The sequence below is a fragment of the Salmo salar genome, chromosome ssa09, assembly GCF_905237065.1.
Source record: "Salmo salar chromosome ssa09, Ssal_v3.1, whole genome shotgun sequence".
In the NCBI taxonomy this organism is placed as follows: domain Eukaryota; kingdom Metazoa; phylum Chordata; class Actinopteri; order Salmoniformes; family Salmonidae; genus Salmo; species Salmo salar.
The window spans coordinates 116,314,473-116,332,408 of record NC_059450.1 but is presented as its reverse complement, the minus strand read 5'-3'; the positions used below and the strand labels follow the sequence as shown (position 1 = coordinate 116,332,408).

Below are 17,936 nucleotides of genomic sequence, written 5' to 3'. Positions count from 1 at the left end.
TGCCTCGTATACCCTATAATCAATAACATTACAGTTTGTGTAGCTATTCAATGATTACAGGTGAGATGTGGGGGGGGGACTGACAGGACCAAGACAGAAGGTTGCAGTGGAACCACTGAGGTACAGCTGGGTTTCTCTTTAGATGTGCCTCCAAAGTGGCACCCTATTTCATTTATAGTGCACTTCTTTTGACCAGCGTCCATAACAGCGGCTCTGGTCAAAAGTAGTGCACTATATAGGGAATAGGGTGCCATTTTGGACAAATCCTATGTGATGTTGTTACTGGCTCTTGGGCTGTTGTCTTCAGGGGTAGTGGGGTTCAACGAAAAGCTGTGAAAACAAGTGGTTTGATGAACCATGTCAGAATATCGTCTAACTCGCCATGGTCCACTTCCCCTGACCTTTGCCCAGGGTGGGTTGACCCTAACGCTCTACTGACAACATCATGTTTGGTATCATGTTTTTTTGTGACAATGTCAAAAACGATTGAGTCTGACATTTTATTAGCTTGTAGTTTATAGTTTGTAGTAGTATATGAAGCTTCTACAGACTGTAGATTAAAAAAAATGGCCCACCAACAAAATGTAAATACTATAGCAAAAATCATCACTGGTTATGTAGTGCTCAAAGAATGACATTCCATGACTGCAACAATACTTCTATATAAAACTATACATCATCATCATACAAATTTACAAATTAAAATAATGCAATTTCACGTTTTATTTTGACAAAAACAGAGAGATAGATTCACTAATTTCATTATACCCTCATTTATAATACCTTAGTTAAAAACATTTTTTTTACTATGGTAATAAAACATGAACAGAATATATATTGTGTGTGTGTGTGTGTGTGTGTTTGTTTGGAGAGCGGGCGGCAGAAAAATGTTGCGCACAGTCTCTAAGGACGCGCTGAGCTGTGTGTGGCAACCGCATCTGTGCCAGAGGGACTGAGACAGAAATAGAGAGATCTTTGATCTTCATATTTATCTGACTAAACAAAATTGTCTCTCAATCCTGCATGTACTAGGCTACCCAAGCCACAATAACAAAAAAATAAGAGCACCTATAAAGTACACCGAACGTAAATGTATCTATACCATTGTGCCAAGCTAATACAGTCACTGAATGAGTGAGCTCCTTTGTGCGCGAAGTGAAGATGTTAGCGCGGCAAAAGTCCACAGGTGCGCGCGTCCATGGACCTTAACAAAGAAAGAGCTAACGGACCGAAGCTGATTCTCTCCAGTCACCTGTTATATGACACCTCAAGACACCATACACCTGACCCCCCATAAACAAACCCACCAACACCGCTGCAGACACGTACACAAACCACCCCCCATCCGCGCAAAGAGAACAGCTCCATATTCCGTGCGTGTGGTCCTCGTACAGTAGACGCACTGCCTCACTTCTCCATCACGGCGCATCATTACAATAGCGGGGGAGGGCCCCTCTCGGATGACGGTCCCGGCTATGGGAGGGTACGGAAGGCGGGACCAGATCAGTGTCCGTTCCTCGGAGCTTGCGAGTCTGGGACTAGGGCTGGAGAGATCGCCGGTGAGCATCGTCACCACTCCAGCACGGAGCCTCGCTTGGCCGAACGCTGCGCCGTGCACTCGTCGGGATTGCACAACATTCCTGAGAAATATACCTGCTATTTATGGCATGTGGCTGGTAACTTTATTCCTGCTGTATTCTTTACAAGAAGGTACGTGAAAGACATTCACACTATTGCGCTCCAATCCAGTGATGAAGTTGGGGCGCATATGGGCTATTTGTGTTTATTTGTGCTACAATAAATGAGGTTGGGTTGAAATGCGCTAATTTACAAAAGTCGTAACTTTAAATTCGTTCTTGTCAGTTAAAGTCAATGGCCTATCTTTACTTGGATAAAAAGCTTGATTTGGATGGGAATAATCGGTTTAACCACACTTAGAATGGAGGATGACCATTAGAATGACTTTCCAGCCACCGTCCCTTCTGTCAGGTGTCTTGATCAATCCAAGGACGCATTATGCTGCTGCATAAATACACGTTTACTTTATTTGAGAAGGAACATACATATTGGCAGTGTGGTCCATATTCCCCTAAACGCTGTATGTGGCAGTTAAGATGGGAGAGATAACATTTGCATGCATGAACATGTCGAGTTGTCATGAATATGGAGACACGACAATAAGAGAGGAAGCGATGCGGACGCAAAGACTGCGAGCTACAAGCTGCTACGAACTCCAACTGGGTCTCTGAGCTGTGGGATGTTTATCAGAAAAGTAGCGGGGCATTCAAGTGTACATTTGTTTGCTCTCTTTCCTCTGTCCCATAACAGATAGCAGAAGGTGTCACAGGCTTATGTGTCATTTGCTAATATGGCTTCTTTGGCGCACCAAATTAGTGCATGTCTGTTGAAGAGCGTGCCTTTTAGTGTGTGTGTGTGTGTGTGTGTGTGTGTGTGTGTGTGTGTGTGTGCGTGTGCGTGAGTGAGTGAGTGAGTGAGTGACTGTTCAAACACAATGAGGGCCAAAACATTTTATAAGAGATGTGTAAAGCGATGCTGAGGATTTTGAACGCTGGGATTATACGCAGTTGGGAATTTGCTTCATTTTCTAGAATGACACGGGTCAGCGCATGCAGTTATTATTATCGGTAGTCTAATTATGCATCCTCCATTTTCTATGGCCCCAGATTCTACATACTGATTGGGTTTGCATGGAAAAATACTGCAGATCGAGAGGAAGCTTGAATATGGTTTTTGATTGAACAATTGCTTCAGATTGAACGCTTGTCAACCATTTCAACAACTTGAACATAATCCAGTCGATCAAATTCAGTCATAACCCCAAGATAAAATAAATACATATACATAAATAATAAATAAATAAATAGGTAAATAATTTTCCAAAACGTAAATAGTCTTAGGACCACAAGCAGATAGGCCCTAACTCTATTCTGTTCACTCCGTGTTTTCATGAGTGGATGCCTTTTTCAGACATATGAAAGACATGGCCTATATCCTTGCAGGCCAACAGTCCGGGATGGTGTGGCGTGTGTGCGTGGTGCTGCTGCTGCTGTTGTGACGAGGGCATTTTGTGGTGTTTTTGTTGTGTTTAATTGGATTACAGGGTCTTTTTAGATTATGTACTGCACATTGTCTTGTCTCGTGACTGAACAAGACCAAGACGTGTGTGTGTGTGTGTGTGTGTGTGTGTGTGTGTGTGTGTGTGTGTGTGTGTGGTAAAAGGAGGGAGGGAGGGGTGAGGGTTGCAGCTAGGCAGTGGAGCGGAAAGAGTAGAGAGGGAAGAGATGTAGATAACGCAGTCGAAAACGAACTTCAATTTAGCATAGTTTTTTCCTTTATTCGTTCATTTTTGTCAGCAATCAATTTCATATTTACATACTATCTGATTTAATGTGTGTTTTAATTTTAAAGAGACGATTTGATCAGAGAAAAATGTTAGCCAATTATCTCACATGCATATGCATTAGGACTGCGTATTTTCCTGAGTCGGCCGCGCCTCCATAAAGGTTCTCACTTTTGTGGAACGGCACACAACATCCTGTGCTTAATTTGATGAATATCTCTTCCATACATCCTTGCATAATTTGATATTCTCAGAAATATACATTTTCGTTGTCGTTGGTTTCCAGTAGGCTAATTAGTCATTTGAGTGCAATATGAACAACCAGATGTCCCATAATTGATGCGTCTCGGCCATACCAGTACTCATCAACCAACCCCTGGTTTGAAACCGGGTGTGTGCGGGTGGGGGGGGGGGCTCATTCTTCTTTGTCATGATCTGGTCTCGCTTGTCATTTTATGTAAATGTGATGAGACACAAAACAAATCAGCAGGGAAAGATGCTATCCGTGCCATCTATTCAGCCGAAACAGTCAGGCCTATTGGTGATGGCAATTATTGTACATATTTGTTGCAATGCATTAACGTAATAATGTTCATATCAATTTGTGATATTTAAAGCCTAATGTTTTATCATTATTATGGCTCCACAAATTCAAATCACCCAATATTCTGATCAAGACTACGGTTTGTAAAATAATGAGGGAGAGATACTAGAGTTATTTTATCAATTCATTGCTGATTCCGGTTTTATCCAGTTCAGCCTGACAGGCCTCCAATCCATAAAACGAATACTGAATGACTGTACAGTTTCAATTGATAGGAACGATAGAAACGATAGGATGGATGTAGGATATAAATAGATTAGTTGACACATCTAAACAGTTGGTTTTTACGCATGTATATTTCGTTTCCCTTACCTGACGGGAACATAACTATGACTCAATGACTGGTGGGGGGATGAGCAGTCGTCAAATAGGCAATGTGGTGTACGTGGTGGCAGCGATATTATCTTGCCTGAACCAGATTTTCTGAACATTTGCCTAAATTAAAATGTGAAACCAATACACCTATATTATTATTAATATTATTATTGTAAAAATAATAATAATAATTATTATCATTATAATTCGGCCTATCAGTGTTTATTAATTTGTGATGTGTAAGCATTTTGTTATGCACAATATATAATTGCATTCTTTAGGCTGCATTTTGAGGCAATTTATCATCTCTGTAATGTCCCCCTTACAGACCTCTTTCTCTCTACTTAGTCCCCTTACCGGATGAAATATGCAAAATTGGTTTCTCTTCTTGTTTTACCCAAATCAGCATCCCTTCCCAGCTGCGTAATTAGTAGGCTTCAGTTTGAACTGAAACTAAAGCCTGATTTGCAACCTATTTACAAAAGTAAATCAGTTCATTGACTAGAGGACTGCACTTCTCCCTCCTCTTTTGTTTTATGTTTGATGGGATAGCCGTTTGTTTCCATAATCTGGGCCAGATAGTTTTGACAACGGCGTGTTGCTCTCTGCTCTCCTCATAACGTATTTTGTCAACCGTTATGGCACTCGTCTGACTTACAACCAAGGCCTGGTCGGGCGGATACGGCAGTGTAATTTTGGAATCAAATGAAAGGCATACAAACTGAGAGGTGAGAGGGCAGAATGGGCTTGTAGTCATTTTCTTATGAGTCAGATTCAGAAATAGACTGCCTCGAATTCATGTACACCACTGCACTGCGTCTATGTGTTGCGTCTGCGTCCTGGTGAAAGGCTACTACATCGCCACGTGTGCCAGTACAGTATTCTTGCTTTCATTTAGTCTGACGCGATATTCAATTGAACATACACTTTTAAATTAAGTCTTTCACGTTGATTCCAATGATATCGACTCGACCTATCCTGTCCTCTCCTTAGCCACGAGTTATCCCGCAACAAGTTGCCTGCAACCCCACCCCTCTCTCTCTCTCTCTCTCTGAATATAATCGCGCGACCGACAGTCATAATATTCGATCTCTAAGTGTATACCATCTCTTCTCCTAAATAACACATTACCTATGAACTTGTCATTTGTCTCTGAGAGGCACGGCCACAATAATACCACCCTCTCGTGTTAACTCGCATCCCCTCGTCTCGCTCTGGCAAGCAACGACTGTTTTTACCGTGGAGTGTTTGTGCTGGTGACTTGGCCGGTGAACAGAAACGCCACGGAGGCTATTCCTCACCTACATGCATCATTTAGGCCTAGGGTAACTTGACCATATGGGGAGAACAGAGATATGACATAGATAACAAATGCCGCTTCACTCCTCTACCCTTCCAATGGGTAACTTACCAATGCCTTAAAAAAAATATGAACATATGAACACAAATGAACACCCTATAAAGTAAACAATGATTTGACCTTTTCACACGGATTGTCCAATTGAGTTTGATAACTCAACAGGTATTCTCTCACCTGTTGTTGAGTGGGGCATCTTTCTGTGGCCTCTGACTTAACAGTCATCTCCACTTTCACAAGATCTGTTGTACCAGGAGAGGAAAGGAGAGGGGGGGGGGTTCATGGGTAGGGATAATCTGCTTTAAAGTGACATGCCAGCTCTTATTTTCCCTCCTTTGCTTCCCTCTTTTCTCTAGCTATCTTGCTTACTACTGCTCCCTATATCTCGGACTCAGTGAGAAGGAAGGATAGAGGATTAAATCACACCCCAAAAATATGACACTCACTTCACAACTGTGAAAATCTTTCATTTAAAGAGGGAGGTTGTGGCTCCTCAAACGCTGAATCGGATCCTAATATTCCACTGAATAATGTGTAGAAGGGGGTTGTTTGTGGTGTGTGCATGCGTGCGCACATGCATGCGTCCGGCAAGGTAATTTCAGTGTTATGCCAATGCATTATTCTTTTTCAGTGTCTTTGTATGCAAAATGGGTATCAAATAGCATTCACAATGATATAATTATAATTCTCTTCTTGCTTTCCCGTAATGGGTTGTAAACCATCACTACTACGTTATTGTGGTGTTGTAACTGAAAGCAATGACATTAGTGTTATGTTGCCTGAACATATTAAGTATTGTATTCTGTATGATTCATCAGACCCATAACAGGAACGCATTCTTGCCTCTGAGAATGTGTACGTGTATCACATAAGTGCATGTTATTGTGTGTGTGTGAGAGAGATTTATTGACCTGTATGCATGGGATGGTATGAATCTCAGAGGCGATTGTGTGTGTGTGTGTGTGTGTGTGTGTGTAGATGAGACAGAAAGAGCTGCATTATGCATAGCTGTTCACCATAGGCAATATCCCTGTCTCAGTGGCATACATATTCATACGCCATTTTCATACTGCCCGCAAAAGGGGGGAAAAAAGGAAATATGCAGATGTGTGTGTGGAGGGAGGAGAGGCTTGAGTCAAATGTGTCACAGCAACAGAACAAGAGCAGAAGACGGAGTGAAGAAGCTTCACCCAACAGGAGTGGTGTTTTAGGTAACTCACCCAAATCACAATGACCTTCTCCCGTTGTAATCAACGCATTCAGGCTTGAAGGAAAGGGAAAATATGCTTCCAAAATGGATGGGTGCGCCTAGCTCCCTCCCTCGCTCCTCTCCTCCTCTCCTCTGCTCCCTTCCTGCCCATGCCAGGGAAAAGGGCGGGCAGCCTGAGGGCATGGAAGAACTGAGAGTTACACGTTGGGTTAGACGTCTCAGAACAAAGAAAGGGAGAATTTGGGTTATTTCAGTCCTCTCTCCTCTCCTTATTTCCACCATTACTCCCTGTTGAATGGCGTAAAGACTGGCCCCTTGCTCAAATCCTCAGACCCCAAAGCCCCGCGTGGGATCCTTATGTCCCCTTTTAATCCAAATCCCAAATCTAGCCCTAGCCTCTAATCAAATCACATTTATTTATATAGCCCTTCTTACATCAGCTGATATATCAAAGTGCTGTACAGAAACCCAGCCTAAAACCTCAAACAGCAAGCAATGCAGGTGTAAAAGCACGGTGGCTAGGAAAAACTCCTTAGAAAGGCCAAAGCCTAGGAAGAAACCTAGAAAGGAACCAGGCTATGAAGGGTGGCCAGTCCTCTTCTGGCTGTGCCGGGTGGAGATTATAACAGAACATGGCCAAGATGTTCAAATGTGAACATAGTGAACAGGTCAGAGTTCCATAGCTGCAGGCAGAACAGTTGAAACTGGAGCAGCAGCATGGCCAGGTGGACTGGGGACAGCAAGGAGTCATCATGCCAGGTAGTCCTGAGACATGGTCCTAGGGCCCAGGTCCTCCGAGAGACAGAAAGAAAGAGAGAATTAGAGAGAGCATACTTAAATTCACACAGGACACTGGATAAGACAGGAGAAATACTCCAGATATAACAGACTGACCCTAGCCCCCCGGCACATAAACTACTGCAGCATAAATACTGGAGGCTGAGACAGGAGGGGTCAGGAGACACTGTGGCCCCATCCGATGATACCCCCAGACAGGGCCAAACAGGCAGGATATAACCCCACCCACTTTGCCAAAGCACATCCCTCACACCACTAGAGGGATATCTTCAACCACCAACTTACCATCCTGAGACAAGGCCGAGTATAGCCCACAAAGATCTCCGCCACGGCACAACCCAAGGGGGGGGGGGCAACCCAGACAGGAAGACCACGTCAGTGACTCAACCCACTCAAGTGACGCAACCCTCCTAGGGACGGCATGGAAGAGCACCAGTAAGCCAGTGACTCAGCCCCTGTAATAGGGTTAGAGGCAGAGAATCCCAGTGGAGAGAGGGGAACCGGCCAGGCAGAGACAGCATGGGCACACTCCTGGGCCAGACTACACTCAATCATAGGACCTACTAAAGAGATGAGTCTTCAATAAAGACTTAAAGGTTGAGACTGAGTCTGCGTCTCTCACATGGGTAGGCAGACCATTCCATAAAAATGTAGCTCTATAGGAGAAAGCCCTGCCTCCAGCTGTTTGCTTAGAAAGCTCTACCACTGTCCCTAGTCATGTCTTGACGTCCTCCTGGTGAAGGCAACATTGTATCATCTCATGTAGCCCTCTGGAAGGTTTTAGTGGATTTTCTGCCATCTTGTTTACATTCATCCATCTCTCAGGGGCTTGATTTGGGACTGGGCTTCTATATCCACTTTTGGGTTGGGGTGGTTTTTTTTTCTTTCTTTGGTCTCTCTCTTCTTTCTAATGGTTGTGTTGACAGACCCTGTCAGTCTGTGGTGGGACGTCGTCCTGGCTCTCTCTCTCCCCCAGACCCCGACTGGCGGATTATATATATATGGCCATCTTTATTATGGGCCTTTCTGCTGCAGCCCACAATCTGTGCTGCATGATGGGAGTTCAGTCCACCACTGTACTGCCCTCTCTGTGTTGTACTGTACTCAAGTGACTGACCTGGATTCACCAATAGGACAGCTTCACAAGAGCCGCCTCATCCAAAGTCGCCTGTTTTCTTTCTTTTTAGTTCAATATGGGCCTCCGATTTGTTTTGATATCACTTCGCGGGCGCCATTTTTTATGACATCTCAGTAAGGGTTCGGTGTTGTTTATTTGTAGAATGTCTTTCATTTTTTAAAATAAGATTACAGGGATGCTCAATGATGATTCAATGATTCCTTTCTTAACAATTTTTCAAATATTTTTAATATTTTTCGCAAAAATACATGTTGCTTAGTGGTTAAGAGCTTTGAGCCAGTAACCAAACGCTCACTGGTTCGAATCCCCCAGCTGACTAGGTGAAAAATCTGTCAATGTGCCCATGAGCAAGGCACTTAACCTTAATTGCTCTGGATAAGAGTGTCTGCTAAATGACTCAAATGTAAATGTGAGACTGAAAAGCCAGTGTGGCCCTGTCCATGGTGCTGAAATGGTCTCTCTCTCAGAACATGAGCAGAGATTTGTGTTTTATATGGCATATGATACAGGATATATTGCACTCAACCTAAATTACACCTTTTAGACACAGAGGAACTGCTCCATTTTGGATAAGAGAGGGACCTCACATACACACACACATGCACTTATGTGCACACAAGCACGTGTACACACTCACACTGTCACCTCTCCTCACTCCCCTCATCACTGACCCCCCCCCCCAACACTAACGCACGTATGCACACACACACTCGTGCGCACGCACACGCACACAGTGACCCCCCTTAACCCTTCCCTGGCCCTGATCTAACCCAACCACACACACACACCAGAGGAGTGGGAAAGAGGCCCTCCACGGTGCTGCGATTACCAGGGCGGAGAGACTATGTGTGTGTGTTAAATGTGAAAGGAGATTATATGGATTTAACTCTCTGCGTCTGGAATACAAATTCAAATCACATAACATATCCTGCCATGTACTCGAGGACTTTAACAGGAGAGAGAGAGAGAGAGAGAGAGAGAGAGAGAGAGAGAGAGGGGAAGGGTGAGAGACGGGGTAAGATGGATTGAGAATGGTGGGGAGAGAAAAAGAGGGAGAGATAAAATGTATGGAGAGTGAGGAAGAGAGAGAAAAAAATACATTGACGCAGAGGAGAGGAGGAAGAGAAGTGGGAGAGGGATGAATGAATGGAGAGAGAGGGAGAGGGGAGAGACAGAGCTATCCTTACCTAGTGAGGGCTTTAGCACTATCTCAACCATTCAATACTCTGCCATCACTTGTATCATGTTCTTCATTCTGTTTTTGCTGTACCAGATATCAATTGGCGTATGTCTGTTAATATTTACACTATATATACAAAAGTATGTGGACACCTCTTCAAATTTGTGGATTCGGTTATTTTAGCCACACCCGTTGCTGACAGGTGTATAAAAATCAAGCACACAGCCATGCAATCTCCGTACACAAACATTGGCAGTAGAATGGCCTTACTGAAGAGCTCAGTGACTTTTAACGTGGCACTGTCATAGGATGCCACCTTTCCAACAAGTCAGTTTGTAAAATGTCTGCCCTGCTAGAGCTGCCCCAGTCAACTGTAAGTGCTGTTATTGTGAAGTGGAAACATCTAGGAGCAACAATGGCTCAGCCGCAAAGTGGTAGGTCACACAAGCTCACAGAATGGGAACGCCATGTGCAGAAGCGTGTAGCGTGTAAAAATTGTCTGTCCTCAGTTGCGATACTCACTACCGAGTTCCAAACTACCCCTGGAAGCAACGTCAGCACAAAAACTGGGTTTGGTGGGTTTGGCAGGAGAACGCTACCCGCCCCAATGCATAGTGCCAACTGTAAAGCTTGGTGGAGCAGGAATAATGGTCTGGGGCTGTATTTCATGGTTCGGGCTAGGCCCCTTAGTTCCTGTGAAGGGAAATCTTAACTTTACAGCATACAATACCATTCTAGACGATTCTGTGCTTCCAACTTTGTGGCAACAGTTTGGGGAAGGACCTTTCCTTTTTCAGCATGACAAAGCCCCCGTGCACAAAGCGAGGTCCATACAGAAATATTTTGTTGAGATCGGTGAGGAAGAACTTGACTGGCCTGAATAGAACCCTGACCTCAACCCCATCGAACACCTTTGGGATGAATTGAAACGCTGACTGCGAAGTCAGTGCCCGACTTCGCTAATGCTCTTGTGGCTGAATGGAAGCAAGTCCTCGTAGCAATGTTCCAACATCTAGTGGAAAGCCTTCCTAGAAGAGTCAAGGCTGTTACTGCAGCAAAGGGGGGGACCAACTCCATATTAATGCCCATGATTTTGGAATGAGATGTTCGCCGTGCAGGTGTCCACATACTTATGATATGATGCTGTACACTCAGCTCCATTCTAAGAGAACCACTCCCCAAATAAAATGAAACCCAACAACGTCCATATTGGTCCTCTGACTAACAATAAGACTCAGCGCGGTTGCGAGCATCCCAAAGCCTTGACCCTAATCCCCTGGCAGACACACAGTGGCACAGACAGTTGGCAGAGTGACCCCTGTTTCCTGTGCCAAGGTCACTGCTGGAGTGTGGGTCATGTAGTGTATATAGAAAGGCCCATAAAGAGACTTGACTTAACTGAAAATGAATGAAGCACTGAAATGAATCTGATCTGAAACATATGAATTATGACAAAATATGCATTTAAGTCCTTTCATTTTTCCCCCTCATAGCAGTTTTAATGATTTTCCTCATGCTAATTTGGTTCGACATCAATGCACATGGCTGGCTGTAGGTTATCTGCTGTGCTGCCGATCCCTCCTAAATCTACCTTGATGAGGTGTCTAGCCGCCACCTCCATTCACAGCCATTCGTCCCACGTCATTCAGAGTGAAACAGAGAGGGCTAATCCGGCCATTGTTGACACAAACCAGGGAAGAGGATTAATTATAGATCATTGATTCAGAAGAAATGATCTGGCTCTCATTCCTCCTGTCTCCTGTTGGCCCGGGGCCAAGCTGAGCTCAGCACAACCCCCCTACGCTAAAACGACGTCTAGCTGCCTCCCAGGAGACACTGATGGGGGGGGGAGGTATTAGGAACTCATCTCCCCTAAGACGACTTATGGGACAACGGCACTTCATTGAAGCAGCGTGTGAAAGTCATAGTGGTTGCAAAGAAGTCCTCCCTCCAGGGTTGCGGTTGGAGATATACCGAAGGCTTCTCAGTGACGATATCGTCTTGAGGTGGGTTTAACTGGCAGACTAGGTTTGTTCTAATGACCTCATGGATTCTTGTTTTTGTGGGCACGGTATACCAACATGGGGGGAGGTGGGGGGGTGGGGGGGGTCTGAGGGTGCATGACCCCTTTCCCCTCCAATCAGATGCAAGTCTAATGAGGGGTTCTCGTTAGGCATATCTTAGACTACAGATACAATGCTAGCGCATTGTTGAGGACGGATCTCTGCTGTTTTTGGCTGCCAGGTCGCTTGTTTCGATTAAGGTGGATGAGAGAGTAACATGTTACATGATCAAAGTCAATGCCCAGGTTGATTTAAGCTATTGTACAGACCAACTTACCAAACAAGTAGACCGTGTTCATTTGCTCTTAGCAGAGCTTCCGACTGTGGCCTGGCTTATCTCTTATCAAAACAGACTTACATGTAGCTGGAAATAAATAATGAATATATTACGTCAGGTCATTTGCCTAATGGGGAAAGAGTAATTGATTCTATTTTTGGGATCTGCTGTGCTGACCTGATGGAAATCTCTAGAAGATAACCCAGTTTGCAGATTGGCAGGTAGCTGCCCACACATTGGCTGTGTGTATATGTGTGTGGGAGGATATGGGTGTGTGTGTGTCTGTGTGTGTGTGTCCCAACCCCACCCTATCTCTTCTCCCCATCAGAGTGAGAATGTAGTCTAGATGTGGCTTTTCTTTGTGTGTGTGTGTGTGTGTGTGTGTGTGTGTGTGTGTGTGTGTGTGTGTATTATCCTGACCATGTCTCTCTCCCCCCATCACAGTGAACAGTGAGGATGTGGTCTCGACGCGGCTGTACTTTGTAAACGCCTCCCTGCAGCGGGTGACCTTCTCCAGCTCGGTCGGGGTGTCCCTGCCCTGCCCCGCGGGCGGCGCACCCCATGCCGTCCTGCGCTGGTACCTGGCCACCGGCGACGACATCTACGACGTGCCCCACATCCGCCACGTGCACGCCAACGGCACCCTCCAGCTCTACCCTTTCTCGCCCTCCGCCTTCAACAGCTACATCCATGACAACGACTACTTCTGCACCGCAGAGAACCAGGCCGGCAAGATCCGCAGCCCCAGCATCCACGTCAAAGCAGGTCAGACTCAGACTGAACACAGGCAGCCTTTTCTGGTGGGGCCTTAGACAGACGGACATAGGTTCTACAGGTGAAGCTGTGTCTCTAACTAAACAGTGGGCCAAACGGAAACACAGTGTCTTCACAAAGAATGAGAGGAGGCTAAGCATAAAGACAGGCTGCAAGGAAGAGGTTTAGAAACACAAAGAAAATGCATGTAGTGCCTCAAATACTTTCTCATGCGATTTGATGCTGATCATTCAGCATCGCCCCCCCAAACACAGTGAAGACACACAAACAACAAAAACATCTGTAACAAACAGTAAACCAAACGACATCCATATTGGTCCTCTCACTAACAATAAGACTCGTGGGGGGGGGCGTCCCAAAGCCTTGACCCTGCGCCTTTAAAAATCCCCTGGCAGCCACACACACAGTGGCACAGACAGTTGGCAGAGTGACCTCTGTGCCCTGTACCAAGGTTACTGCTGGAGTGTGGGGCTGGCCAAACTGCAATGGGGGAGTTCACACACGTACACACACAAGCAGGCTTTGGGATGCTCACTCACACACACACCAGCCTGTGCCCTGCTTATGCCAGCAGGCCTCCTGTCTCCCAGTCTCACCATCTGTCCATGGACTGGAAAGTCCCCCAACTACACACACACACACACACACACACACACACACACACACACACACACACACACACACACACACACACACACACACACACACACACACACACACACACACACACACACACACACACACACACACACCATTTTTGTCAAGCTGGCTGTTCTGGGTAGCTGTGCCAGGTCTTTGTCGGGGTGTTTACTGTAGCTGGAAAGGGAATGAGATTAAACATGTGAGGGATTGAACAGAGTTAAACAGAGAGAAGAAATATTGTTGGTGTTTTAGTTCACGTTCAGCAACATATTCAATGAAAATCTGCATCTTCAAAATCGGAACGACCCCATTAAAAGATGTGGACGATATAAAACAGATCCAGTAGCGATTCAGTTGTTAACTGTCAGTTGGCCAATTGACGATGACTACAGACAACACCTACTCCACCATACCCATTATAGCATTTCTGTCCAGAGGACCCTTGTCCCATCAGCTGTACAGTGTCTTTCCAACCAGCATCTGTGTGGGGCGACCTTCCCTAAAAAATAATTACCTCAATTAATCAATTAAATGCTGAGTCTGTGAAAAACCACCATCCCCCACACCCAACTCTGCAGCCCCTCAACTCCAGCTCTCAGGACTCGCCTGTGTATTGCCCCACTACTGCCGCACACTTTTGCAGAACGCACACACACACACACACACACACACACACACACACACACACACACACACACACACAAATTCACATACACATTCTGCGGTTACCATGGGCGACAGGCAGGGCGTGAGAGGCAGGGTGTGGCGCATCCCGTCTCAGGTGGCGTCGGAGACCGACAGCTCACGGTGTGACACCCTCCCTCCTTTCATCTCTCCACCCCCCCTCTAATTCTCCCTCCCTCCCATGCATGCTGATTCCGTGCCAACAATAGCACTGGCACCTGGGTGGATCGCTGTACAATTATGAAAATCACTGCTTGTTTTCTTTCTCTCCCTCTGTTATCGTCAAAGTCCTGAGCCTCTATTTCTTGTTAAACCCATTCTCACACGTTTTCATCCTTGGCATTTGACGGACATTTTGTAAATCACCTGCCGGTGTTCTAATGACGTTGAAGATGTTTCCATTGGTTCTCATAGGATGCGTTCCCATTCATCTCTAGTTCTTGCCATCCTCCTCCCCTTCATTGTCAACATTTGTCCCTCATCTGCTTTCCATCCTATGCCCGTCCCCTCCGTTGTCCTCTCCTCACCCCATTAACAGTGAATAGACACACTGTGAATAACATGACAAAACATTGAAAAGCAGGCTTGGGCATCATATGTGCGTGACGGTTGACATTGATATGCGTCATTAACCAGGTTTTTCCCGTCCAACCTTTTTACGCGAAATCAAGTCCATGTCGGATCAACAACAAAAAATGTCATGACAGGTCTAATGGAAACGGCGAATGTCGATAGCAACTGTCGACAAAGCAAAATACGCTAGACAAGGTGGGATCGTTTTGTGTTGGTAAAATAAGTGACGCGAGAAATGGCAGTGGAAACGCTTTTATGTGCAAATGTTGATATAATAACAATCATATTGAAGTAAAGTTGGAGTCACGCAAAGACATTTTGTGTGGTTCTCACACTACGACTCGGGGAAAGTATGCAGTCGATTAGGCTACAGATGAAATAACTTATGATGAACGTAACGGATGTTTCAAGATCATTCGGCTGATGCTCCTTTCCAGTAAATATCAAGGGTCTTATTCTGTTGACATGATGATCGATGCTTGGCTGCCTTTTGACAAATTAGAATAATCTCGCTCTTTTGTCCATAATAATCTCATCATGTAGGCTATACCAGCACTGTATGTGCTAAAGCGCACATGCCAATACCAGATTGGGCACATTCATTATATAACTCAACATTTTTCTTGTGACAAAACCATCAGAGGAGTTGAAAATGCAATGGAAACCTATTTAAAAGTTTAGGACCCCTGTATGTATAAAAAAATATATACAAATAAAATATTAGAGAAAATATTGAATTTGGATTTTACTGCTGTAGCCCATAGAAATGCATTGAATAACATTGTTTTTTTCTCACAAAAGACAGTAAAAAAGAAATCATAAGGAATAAGGTTTTGAAGGGTCTGTCCTATTTCTAGGAGATAAGAAAGCTCAGGAAATATTGTTGTTTTTTGGACACAATGTATTTAACCCTTTTTTGTTGGCACAAAACTACCTCTATACTTCCATTCATTTGTATGGGTTACCTTCAGATGAGTCCCATGACACTTGTGGGGGTCATAGAGCAAAACGGAGCACACCATCCTGTCCTTGAGAGTCTCCCCTTTCCTTAGTGGGGTCATATTAGTAGCCCAAATGGTTCGGACGGTACAGATGTTTTCTCCTGGTCTGACAAACAGCTCTGCCACTTTCCACCGCAGATGCAGATGGCCGACATAGGTGGATGTGGTGGATTGAGAAGCAGCCCAAGCTTAAACTGACAGATCTTGACGGAGATTGTATTATTGTGTTAATTAGATTGACTGTTGAGGACTATTTCACTTTTTTTTTCGGTACATGGAAATTTTTCCACAAAAAGTCATTTTTACATTTACATTACATTTTAGTCATTTAGCAGACGCTCTTATCCAGAGCGACTTACAGTAGTGAATGCATACATTTCATTTCATTTCATACATTTTTTTGTACTGGTCCCCCGTGGCAGTATGTCATCACGCAGACTTTTATCCGCAATTGGTCAATTTGACTGAACACATCTCTGGTGGAAAAATGTGCATATTTGATGCATATTTTAGAGTATTCGCATTAAAATCTGTCACCAATTGAACGGGAATCTAGCTATTGGCTGTGATGCTTTACTGAGTAGATATTGGACCTAGACTGAGTTTCTGACCTCGTCTCAAAACTCAGTCTGAATGAACTACAGCTGAGCGCTCCACTCTTGAGACCGAGTTTATCCTTCCACCTATCAGTGGCCACCAGGGGAGAGAGACAAGATAAATCAAGCCATTCCACTGTGACCGAAAAGAAAGGAGAAAAATAAAGTCAGTCAACAGAATTGGGAAGTAGTAGCCACTGCTGTAGAGCTGTCAATCATTTTGGAGTGCATTACAGGTAGACTCTGTCTGGTCCCAGTGCCTGTCTGCCTGCAGTTTGGAGCCTGTTCAAGTCCTGGTAATGAGGACTTCCTGCCTGTGTGCTCATTGAGATCACGTGATGATGGAGCGCCTCTCATTTGGTCTCTGGCTGCCTGCTCAGCGCTCCTCACACCTGTCAAATGCCTGTTGTCCTCTCCCACACACACGCGCGCACGCGCACACACCCAGCAGAGATGACTGGTGACTTTACTGGAGGACTTTTTATTCATTTTTGCCTGACAGTCCGAGTAACCGTCAATGTCTGGTAGTGTAGTAGTAGTGTAATCAACACTAGGCCTGTGGCTGTATCCTATGTCCTTCGCCTTTTGTCACACAGAGCTAGAGTTACACACACAGGGGAGGTCTAGAGTGAACTGGGGTCAGCTGTTCAGTGAGCTCACCTCAGCTCCCATTTTTCTACCAACACAAACACACAGAGTTTAGACTGAGGGCTGAGCACAGTGGACCTGGGAGAGCAGGTCCACTGCCGCCCTGTATGCTCCCGGCCATGGCCGCTCTCCTTTTTATCTCTGGTTTTGTAGGTCTTCTGCCACAGAAAGAACCTGCTAGCAAGATGTTGTTTATTCCCATTCATTAACGTGTACAATACAGTACATCCCTTCAGTTTCCCGTTTATTTGATTATTTCCTTCTCTCTTTTTGCTACTCGCTTTATGAATAAGTAAATAGTGTATTTGGTTTCCCTGTAGTTAATTATTTAGGCAGCAGTGATACAGGCCTCTCCTCCCAGTGCGCGGAGAGCGCCAGGCCCGTGTTTTTGCCCGTTCCTAGGCAACCGGGGTGCATATAGTCAGGCATCAGTAACGTGCTAATGACGGTGCGCATGTGAGGGGAGTGCAATTCATGCATAAACACTGGACTACCATTTGCATGCACTTGCAAGGGCTTAATGAAACAAATGTGGCATATTCTGCACCTCTCGCCTCGAAACCGGAAACATGTGCAATATGACTGTGCTACCACAATTGTTAGCCTACCTCTGGTTTAAGCCTTTATCGGAAATGTAAGTGCGAAGAATCGGCGATGTTTGCTGTCAGTTGTTTTGGCTTTAAACTGTCTCATAGATGCTCAGTGCTCATAGGGC

General features: G+C 45.0%; 1 protein-coding gene across 7 annotated transcripts in view; it reads left to right on the top strand.

Annotated features, from left to right (window-relative positions):
• Positions 1 to 1,416: 1,416 nt before the first annotated feature.
• The window catches only part of LOC106612398 (Down syndrome cell adhesion molecule-like protein 1 homolog), a 168,914-nt gene continuing 152,394 nt past the window's right edge, over positions 1,417 to 17,936 (top strand). For 4 of the 7 annotated variants that reach the window (XM_045724383.1, XM_045724381.1, XM_045724382.1 and 1 more), the window contains exons 1-2: positions 1,420 to 1,710; positions 12,748 to 13,068. In XM_045724383.1, coding sequence (XP_045580339.1) covers positions 1,461 to 1,710; positions 12,748 to 13,068 — 571 coding nt within the window. In that variant the 5' untranslated portion in view covers positions 1,420 to 1,460. Of the gene's footprint in view, positions 1,711 to 12,747; positions 13,069 to 17,936 lie in introns of all 7 variants that reach the window. The other 3 variants (XM_045724385.1, XM_045724384.1, XR_006771130.1) reach the window with 2 other exon arrangements.